Below are 10,702 nucleotides of genomic sequence, written 5' to 3'. Positions count from 1 at the left end.
GAAATAACTTTTCCTTGATTGAAATATGAGATGTATACGATAGAATGACGATAGAATGTCGAACTGTAGAGCAGCTGAGTGTTTGACAGCCACAGCATTTCATCATCGCGGATCAAACGGCTGATGATCCGACAGCAGCACAGTGAGACAGACAAACAGCGCAGCTTCTCCTCAAAGCACAAAAGTGTCTGAAACAGACACATTTGCAGAAGTGGAAAGTGACTTCTTTAGACTTTTACAGACTTTGCGTTAGTTTCGGGTTTAGACTTTGGATGAATTATTTAGAAACATCAGGATGCATCGCTCCGTGTCTGGAGCGATGCTGGAAAGTTTAATAAATAATAATAAATCATATGTTTATCACACCATGGACCTCTATGAATTTTAGTAGAATAGGTCCTCCAGCTGGTGACGCCTGTTCTACAGTATATTTATCATGTTCAATGTCTGACAGAAAATAAATATTTAAACCAAAATGAACCTTATGATATCTTCATATCCCACTCACGCAAAGTGTTTTTGCAGGATTATGACGTCATAGTGAAGTAAACCTTTGACCTTTTGGAAATAAAATGTCATCTCTGCGTCCTAAAAGTTTCAGTGAAAGCCGCGGGTAAGGTCGTGCTGGAAACACGTGCTGCGCTGCTGTAACTGACTTACTTCTGGCAGAAGAGCTGCCCGCAGTTCCTGCAGTGGTGGCGTCGCTCCGTGAGGGAGAATCGAACCGTGCAGCCGGAGCAGCTGTCGACCACCTCGTCCTTCACCCAGTGGTCGGCCGCCGAACGGCCCGGCTGGTCGCTCACTGACCAGCTGAAGACTCGACCGCGACCGTCGCCCACCAGGATCTTACTGTGGTCCCTGAGGAGAGGATGGTAACAGGCAGCGGTCATACACATTTTAACCGGAAAATGTCCACGACTTTTTTCATGACTGACCATGAAGACCATCGACTTCCGGGGGTTTGGAGGGCCTGATTTCTATAAAATGTTTGGCCATTTTCTTTCTCATTAGAAATTTTTGACAATTTGACAAGAAAAAGAAAGTTTTGTGTGGAGATAAATCTTGGTTTGTGTTTGACTTTGGGCCCTCACAGCTTCCATGTATCTAACGGCGAGTAGAAGATGCTCTTAATTTAAAAAATGAAGACGTTCTGTTAGTTAGTGTGTCGGACACTCGTCTGTCTTACTTGGAGATGGCGAGGGATGTGATTTCGGCCGGCTGAGCGTTGTCCTTGCGATCAAATGCCGTGTGCATGGTGAGTTTGCTGCGGAAGACCAGCTGGCGCTCCCATCTGTAGCCTGTAAACACACAAACATAAACAAAGAGACAAACACACTGTCATCAGATCAGTCGAGCTCACTTTTAAGAACTTTTCTTCTTTGATGAGGGAGGAGACCCCGATAAACACTCTGCCGTGTTTTATTTTCTCTCTTAAGAGCTGAAAAAACTTGTCAGAAGATTAATTTTCAACATTTTCGAGCATCACGGGTCACCCACCGGCCCTGAGCTGGTTATACGTCCGTGCGTCCATGCTGGAGGGCTGGAGAGGCTGCGGCACTGAGCCCTGGCCTGGGTGAGCCGGGTGAGCATGATGGACTTTAGTTTGGCCTTCGGAGTAGTTGACGAACACGAAACCGTCCTTCTCGTCGATGCTGAGGGTGTCTGACCAGCGGTGAGAGTCGTCAGAGCTGCTGTCCATCGACCATGAGGCTCCAGCTCGGGCTGAAGGACCTGAAAGGGAGTTTAATTTCAGGAATGTGAACGTTATTGTGGATCGAGGTTTGTGCCGTGAAGTCAATATTCTCAGTAAATAAAATACGAAACATTAACTTTGAAACCAAAGCAAACTGACTTGATTTCTTTTAAAAACATGAAAAGAAGGCAATGAGCAACCTAAGAAGAAATTACCCAAAAATCTGCAAGAAAAAAAATACAGAAAAATTATCTGAAAATTAGCACCAAAAACAAATAAAAAAAATAAACAAAGAAAAACAGTAAAGTAAAATAAGGAATAAACCGTTTTTAAAAAAGTCATAAGGATTCTATAGCATACATTTCGATATATAATTATATTTCTAAATATCATTTTCTAGATATTTTTTCCCCTGTTTTTTTTAAAATATTTTTCTAAATAAACACATTTATTTCAGTTTGTGGGACATTTCTTACTAAGTTGTACATCGCTTTTTTACCAATTTTTCTGAAAAAAATAAATAAATAAAACCAATTTGCTAAGGGTTCACAGGTTAAAATACTTGTAAAAGGCGTCTAAACGCAGCACAAGAAAAAAGATGTCGATCCAGGTGTCATAGGGTTAAGAAAAATGGAAAAAGATGAAGAGAGAATGACAAAGCAGGAGAAATGTTGAGTTTTAAAGTTGCCTCTGAATATTGATTTTCACAACTTAAAAGTTATATTCAGACATTAACCTATATTCTTTTTTTTTAACTCTAAAGACAAAAGTGCAACTGAAATCTGAACTCCAGAGCAGCTTTTCGTTTGCTAAATCCAGCTCAACCGTCAGGACCATAAACTGTCGTTATTAGTGGGAGGGGCCGTTGGTGGAGTACCTCTGGGTCTGTGGACGGTGCTGCCCGGCTGGCTGCCTCCACCTGTCGAGGGGTTAAGCGGCGCTTTGGGCTCCTGGCTCAGACTGGGCTCGTCTCCGTCCGACTCGCTGCTGTCCTCGTCACCGTTGTGACTCTCGCCGCCCTCTGCGACAAGAAAAGTTTACAAAATTATTGACTTTTTTTACTTGAGAACACATTTTCAAAGTGAATTTATTGAGCAAATACTCACAAAAATAACATATAAGTAGGCAAAGTAAAGTGTGCCAAAACAAGGCATTTGCAACTGTGAAATCTATTGACGTTTGTGTCCTTATTACATCAGTGTAAAGAAGTGACGAAGTGACACTTTTGATAAAGTACAGTCGTTTCATTACGTTGGCATTATGAGACCGGATGTTATCAGTGTTTCCATTTTTCTGTGCATATTTGTTTTTGGATTCATCACAAGCAGCTACAAGCTTCAAGGAGACTTGTTACGTTTTGTCACTGAGAAAAAAATTAATTCTTTTTCCCGTCATGATTTCAGTGTGCATGTAGCTCCAGCTTCAGGTCGCCAGCGGGATAAAAATGTAATAACTTAAATTGAGAGAAATTTATATCTCAAAACAAGATGATCCATCGTTCTCAAATAACACAGCAGCTTAAAGCTCATATGAAATGTAAAAAAATAAAATCTTTGCTCAAGACAATTTTCAAGATATTTTGATTTAACAAGATATTTAAGATGCATTTTAAGTTTTTACAACGCAGACAGGTTTCCAGACAGGATCATGGAGTTAAGTAAAAAGAGTTAAAAAAGAGAAAAATTATCATAGCTTATGTATAAAATAACCCAAATGAACAGTAAGTGGACTAGTTGATGACTTAAGGCGAATTGTTTAAACAGCATTTGTATAAGGATGATCCTGTCTCAAGCTCTTTCATCCGTAAGCAGATCGCTGAAAAAATGATCATTTTAAGCAGTTTCCTCTTTATTCTGTGTCACTATATCACTGCCACAAAAGCCTCCGTTCAGCAGCTCTACTCGGTTATTTTTTCCCATCAGGACTCACCAATCTTCTCCTCGCCACAGCAGTCAGGCACATCTGGCTCTACTGGCTCTGGAGCAGGGGTTTCTGGGACTTGGAGGAACTCCATTCTCCAAAACTACAAGAAATATTTAAAGTAAGGTTGAATTAAGCACAGTTTAGTTCAATCACATCACAGCACAATTAAAAAAGAGTAGAATATTTCAAGTTTAACATCAAATATTTTGTGTGCAATAATAAGTCTTAATTATTGCCTATCTGATGTTATTTAAGTGAAGAAAACACAGCAAATGCATCAACAAAAGGCTGGAAAAAAAATACAGACGTGAATACTTTTATTGGCAATAAATATCACGATCGGCATTTGAAAAAGCACTGATCTAAAGAGAAGAGGAAACAATAAATCAGTATATTTCTGATATTCTGTGAGATTACAGTGGGCATGGTTACCCTGACGACGCCGTCCGAGTGTCCTGTGACGATGACGTTCTGCGTGTCCCACTCGTTCATCTCCGACACGCAGCAGCACAGGATCTGCTGGCTGCGCCCGGTGAAGGTGTTGGCGCTGGCGATGGGGCTGCCGTTGATGCTCCACACGTGAATGTATGTCCCCGCACAGGACACAATGTCCCCCTACACACAGACACAAACACAAAGACACACACATTATATTCATTAAGCTTTCAGATATTTATTGTCCTGGAAGACACATGATTTCTTATCTTTATTTGTCATCATTTTTACTGCATTGTTGCCTTCTGTTGTGCTGTTATGCATTTTTTACTGGTTGCAGATCTGTTTGATATTTTAATGTTTCATCCTTTTTACTGATTTTATCGCAATTTGTGACTTTTGATAGCAACTGCTGTTAAAGTGATGATACTGATGATTTCTAGAGTGACGGAGGAGAAACTCGTGCTCCAGCTCACCGTCAGTTCATTGATACACAGAGCAGAGACGGGCGCTCGGTGTCCCCTGAGCTGCGTGACGAAGGAAAGCTTATTGAGGTCCCAGATGATGCAGGTTCGATCCCGCGAGCCGCTGACAACAATGTGGTACGCTGAGGACGCAGTCAGACACGTCACAGCGTCCGTGTGGCCCAGCAATGCCTACGATGAAACAGCAGAGACATGAGACGGACTCAGATTTCTTTGACGCTGCCCAAGGACTTTGCGTTGTGTGTTTTTTGTCTTTTTACCTGTTTGAGCGTCAGAGACTTGGCTCGCTCCTTGGAGGTTCCCGTCTCCCACACACAGATGGCGGTGCTGGTGCCGCCGGTGATGACCAGCTTCAGGTTTGGACAAATGGCATAGAGGATCTGACCCCACTCTGACAGACACTCGTACACCACCAACGCCTAAAAAAACAAGAGATCGTTTTTTCAGAGGTGGGAAATGTAGATGACGGAGGACTCGTCTGTTGTGGCCTTTTAGAGCATAAACTTTGTCTGATACTCAATAATAAACACTTTTACCCTGATCAGCACTCACACAACATTTATTTTCAAAGTCATCAGTTATTATTATTATTATTATTGGTAGCAGTAGTAGTATTTTAGTATTTTTTATTAATTCATTTTTTTTCTTTATTTGATAGGACAGAATAAGTGTGAAGAGAGGGGACAACATGCAGCAAAGGGCCACGAGCTGCAGCAAACACACAGCTTTAATAGCGGGGATTCCCGCTCCAAACACTGAGCTACCAGGCGCCCCATTATTATTATTTTTTAACAAATGTAGTGCGAGTAGGGCAATAAATTCCAATCATGCATCAGAGACTTCCGTAATGGCTGCTGCAGTAAAACCTGAGAGGTCGGTGCAGTGAAGAAGGTGCATTTTTGCTCGAGCACCAGCAGGGGGAAACATTATCTTTAACATTTCTTTCACAGTCGCTCGATGACTTCAAGGTGAAATAAGAAGGAAACCTGCAGTAGCTCCTGTTTTCATTAAGCAGCAGTGCAGGGATCATCAACTCCATTTGTCCAAGGGCCAAATTTCTTTACGCAGACACTGCAGGGGCCAGACTTTTAAAATCCTCACTCTCTCTCTGAATCAGGTTTCCTGCAGCTTCAGGCAAGGTACATTTACGATTATTTAAGACTAATTTAATGCCACTTGGAATTGTGTTTAAGATCAATTTTATAATAACCAAAACTGAAGAAAGAAAATTTCATTTTGTCCAAATGTTTTTTGTAGCATAAAGCACGACTTTTGAAAAGAAAAAGTTAGATGATCTATGTTAAATGTTGAAAAAAAAACCCAATCCTTTTTAGAGCAGAACACATGGAAGAGTATCTATTTCATTTTCCAACAGCAGTGGAAAATATCTGGCATTTCTGCGTGTTTTTCTGGCTGTTTTTTGTGTTTCTTAATCTGCATGTGAGATTTAACTATCTGAATTCACATCATGACGAGTTTAAGAGAAGGAATTCATTAAATTATTTAACATAAAACAGACGATCACGATCATTCACCTAAGTGTCGGCATGAACATGAGGTCATGACACATCACAACATGCAGGTGAAAGGAGGTCAGCGACACACGAGGCTGCAGCCTGAAGACCAAAGGAGCACGCCTGATAGAAGAGGAGTTATGAATCTCGTAGAAACTGTGTCCGTTATAATAACTGTTACCTTGTCAGATTCGTAGTTCGCCAGACGGCAGCTGAGGTCGGCGTAGCCCCAGGCGAAGGTCTTGCTCCAGGTGGGGGGGACCAGAACTTTGTTTTGCTCCACAGCTAGTATGCCTTTATCGGTGCACACGATCTGTCCCACAGGCTCCTTCAGCTCTGCACACAAAGACACAAAGAGACGTGTGAGTGATGATTTTAGAGGGATTCATGCACCGTGCAGCATAATGAGACGATTCTCTGTTTCAGTGAGGTGAAGGCGTCTTTTGTGAGTAACTGCAATACGTCAGCACTGGATTATTAATTATCTGCATGAGTTTCTGATGTAGGAATTTCTGTTTGTGATCTGTAACTTGATAAAAATAACTTGTAGTTAACTTCTAGTGGTGCAGCTGGAGTTTTACCTACATAACCACCAATTAACTACTTTGTATGTGTTACAGAAAAGAGCAATAAGACTTATTAACCAGGTTAATGTCAGAGAACATACTAACAGACTGTTTATCAGTGCGTTGAACAGAACAGAATAGAATAGAAATACTTCCTTCGGTTGCAGCAGCATACAAGAGAGCAGCAACTGAATGAAATATTCGTTAAAAAGGCCAAAAAATGCAATTACATATATACAAAGGAAGGCACTTAACAGCATAAAATAGATAAATAATAATAATAACAAAGATATGTACAGTATGTACAGAGAACAAACAAACAAAAAGCCAAAAAGATCAAAAAGACTAATAAAAAAGAAAAAATGTGCCAAAAAATGAAGATTTAGTTGATTCCAAAACATCATTAGTCATGTTTAAAGCCAGAAACTGATTATTACGTGAAAACCTACAGAGGTTGTTCATATTAAGATATAACGATGAGGATCATAGCAGGAAGTTTCATTTTAAAACACGTGTGTTTCGGTATGTGGACTCAAACTGTGGAATTCTCTGGATTACGACTTCAAATGCATCTCAAATATTATCAAATTTAAACGGAGGTACAAAGAAAAAATAATGGGACCATTATGAACTTTTTGAGTAACAGTAATGTTAAAAAGACTGTAACTGATTATTTTGTTGTTAAACTTCATATGATTTGTGAAAAAAAAACAGTTGATAGAGAAAAGTTGGCCATTTGTTTTCTGTATTTAATGCAGCTTCAGTTATTAATAAGGTATTACAAGATTTTCTTCTTCCTGCTTTTCATGTAATGTGTTTAAATGTTTTGAGAAAAAATGGGAGTGTAAATGTGTGTGTATATTCCTGATTGTGTGTGTGTGTGTGTGTGTGTGTGTGTGTGTGTGTGTGTGTGTGTGTGTGTGTGTGTGTGTGTGTGTACCTTTGACGGGTGCCAGTGAAGGTCTGAGATTGTCCAGATGATGGAAGAAGATCTTGTCGCTGTTGGAGCTCGGAGGAACGCTCGCTATGTCGCCGTTGGCTTTACTGCGAACCCGTTTAGGAGGATGAGGCTTCTTAAACAGCTGAAATACAAAAACACATCAACAGAAAGTTAGGAAAAAAAAATACGAGCGTTCACTGTAATATGTAATATAATATAATATAAAATAATATAATATAATAATGAATGTAATAAGCTGATTTTAAAACTTATTTTAAAAAATAATTTCAAACTTTAAAACAATATTTTTCTGTTTTTATCTGGTATTATTTTTCATATTTTCTTAGTTTCTTTTTATATTTAATGTTTAATTCCTGTACATCGAGAGACTATTAGTAATTGTTAAGTTACTTAAAATGAAATTATATTTACTTATATTCAATCTTTCTAAATTTTAGCAACTTTTAGCTGGTTAAACTATCATAACTATCATATTTGTGTATTCTTAAACATGCTAACAAAACTTTGCGAGACAAAACTTTGAAAGATGTTGCAACTTTTTTTAAGTTGCAACATCTTTACAAAATTGAGTTAATACAGCTGAATTTTAAGTCAACTTAACATTTAAAAATCAAGTGAACGTAAATTAAGATTAATAGTTACATTTAGTTGTTTTTTTCGAGGTAGTAGGTGTATATTATGTAAGATAATTTCAAGTACAATCAGCTTGTACTTGTCAACATTTTTATAGACCTCGTATATTTCAATATAGACGTTTATGTGATGTTGTCTGTTTTAATGTGTCTGTCTTAATTCATCTATTTTAGTTTGTATTTTATTGTATCTTTTACTTTAGGCTTGTTTTTGTTATTTTTGGCTTGTTGTTATTTTTGTAATTGTTTCCTCTTTTGTCTGGTCTTCGTTGGTATCATTGGTAAGTTACCTCTCTTGCTTCTGCTTTGCTCTGTCTGTCAAAGCACTTTGTAAACTTTTTAAAGCTGCTAAATAAGTAAAGTTATTATTGTTGTCGTCTGATTTACAGTGCAGCACAGCGGACAGAAGCAGACGGCAGCAGAGACATCAGTCGGTGTCTGACCTGTTTGGGGATTTGTCCAAGTTGTTGATGAAGCCGATGGTGGCCGTCTCCTTCAGCGGGTCGTTGATGTTGTAGATGTCCACCTGACCCTCGTAGAACAGGTGGTGGAAGACGTTGACCGCCTCCACGGCCGGCGGGCCCTGCTGCTTGTACCCGAAAATCAGGTCGATCCACTCGTGGAGGTGGGCCGATACGTAGTCGCACTCCAGCGCCTGGAGACGGGCGGACAGAAGTTAAAAACGTAATCAATGTATCTACTTAAACTGTCACGAGCGGGTGGATTTCGTACCTCTCTGTGGACTCGGATGAACTCGCGGGGGTCGCCCTTGGCCCAGGGTGGCAGGATGACGTCACCCAGCTTGGTGCCGTTCTGTTTGGCGCCTGGTGCATCAAACGACAGAAGGCAGGCGGAGCATTAATATTCATGCACTCAATCATCTCTCGGTCAGTTTGTCTGTTTACCATCGGCGCTCTCGGACACTCACCCAGGTCGAAGTTGTTGGAGTTGAGCAGGAACTCGGGCAGATAGAAGAACTCGGGGATGAGCTCCTTGACGTCGGCCATGTTGTGTTTGGAGGCGGAGAGCCAGGCTTCACGCACGCTGTGGAACATCCTGTCGGCCAGGTCAAAATGACCTCCCTGGTGATCACACAGACACACGGACAGACGGTTTGACATGAGGGCCGGACTCTTGACCGCAACAGTTTGACGTCTTGTCGTTTTTTTTCTCATTACTGTAAAATAATCACTTTTTGTGGGTGTTAGCGCTTACATCTGCTGAATCAGAGGAAACACGATTTAAATCAAAATAGCGTTTACTGCATGTTTTCTTTTCATTTGGTTACATTTTCAGCTGTTGGACTAAAAACAACTAATCGTCATCAGATCTAATACTGGTATCATCTTATTTAATAAGCCATTTATTACATTCTGTAACTGTACTTAAATAGTCTGCTGCATATGTTGGGCAATTTGCATAAATGTACACCAATAAACGGCCTAAATAATACAACTGTTCTCGTCATGTGTTCATAAATATAATTTCTAACTGATGTGAAATTATTTCACATATTTAAAACCCCCAACATAAAATTAAGTTTCTTGTCTAATCCGGCCAATCCAATGTCTAAATTTAATAAAATAATAATTAAATAATTTTCTTATTTGCATACATTTACATAATGGCAGATATTGACAGTAAATTAACTACTGCTCTCACAGTCTGGACATTATTTGGACGGTTCTGGGGGTTATAAAAGATGCTGAATCTATTTCTGATATTTTCAAAATTCAAAATGGATTTTTTTTTAAAGCAGAAGTTGCAGCTGAAGATATTTTAGCTGCAATTTTTGATCCATTTTTATTAAATTTTGACATTTTAGATGTTTCAGCTTTTACACTTCCCACTCTTTTCCTGGCCACTCTGGGTCATACGACATTTCAGAAATGTTTCCAAAGGAAAATAATAGATGACAAGAAGAACAATTAGGAGGCATCAGCTTAAGGCAAGATAACACTTGACTTTTCAAGATGTTTTAAAGCCATTTGGAATTTTGCAATAAAAAAAATGAACAGAAAAAAAGCATCTTAACAGTTAAAACACTTTTTAAAGACTGATTCAGGACATTTTAACACCACTTAAGACCTCATTTTTAGATTAATGAAATTAATTCCTCATTTAAGACTTTTTAAGGATCTTCTAGAGTCCTGTAGGAGTATTCAGATCAAACCTGAAGTCTGAGGAAAATCTGCGTGAAGGGCTCCATCCGGACCAGATACGAGGCTACGATCATGGCTGAGGAGTAGTGGGTGCCGTAGTGATATGCAGGAGTTTCACCTGGTAGGACAGAAATCAACACAGTCACTTACACTGACCGATGAAAACACACGACTGCAATGCTGAATGACATTTTGTACTTTATATTTTCTTTTGATTTTTTTAAATTAAAAATTTTAAAACAATTTACTCACTATAGGGCGCAAAAAAGCCTTAAAAAAAAATAACATGCAATTAGGGTGTCAAAATGTCACAGAGAAGCGAACGCCGCCT

At 39.4% G+C, this 10,702-nt stretch overlaps 1 protein-coding gene across 1 annotated transcript in view; it reads right to left on the bottom strand.

The window, feature by feature from the left end:
• The window catches only part of wdfy3 (WD repeat and FYVE domain containing 3), a 125,606-nt gene that overhangs the window by 4,777 nt on the left and 110,127 nt on the right, over positions 1-10,702 (bottom strand). Inside the window, 15 exon segments of the mRNA XM_042488045.1 lie at positions 661-858; positions 1,187-1,298; positions 1,498-1,731; positions 2,571-2,714; positions 3,623-3,716; positions 4,049-4,231; positions 4,528-4,707; positions 4,797-4,955; positions 6,232-6,386; positions 7,557-7,698; positions 8,653-8,672; positions 8,675-8,864; positions 8,942-9,033; positions 9,138-9,291; positions 10,383-10,489. Of these exon segments, the coding sequence (XP_042343979.1) occupies positions 661-858; positions 1,187-1,298; positions 1,498-1,731; positions 2,571-2,714; positions 3,623-3,716; positions 4,049-4,231; positions 4,528-4,707; positions 4,797-4,955; positions 6,232-6,386; positions 7,557-7,698; positions 8,653-8,672; positions 8,675-8,864; positions 8,942-9,033; positions 9,138-9,291; positions 10,383-10,489 (2,164 nt within the window).

Source organism: Plectropomus leopardus, chromosome 6 (genome assembly GCF_008729295.1).
Source record: "Plectropomus leopardus isolate mb chromosome 6, YSFRI_Pleo_2.0, whole genome shotgun sequence".
NCBI lineage: Eukaryota > Metazoa > Chordata > Actinopteri > Perciformes > Serranidae > Plectropomus > Plectropomus leopardus.
This window is presented reverse-complemented; position numbering and strand designations above follow the sequence as displayed.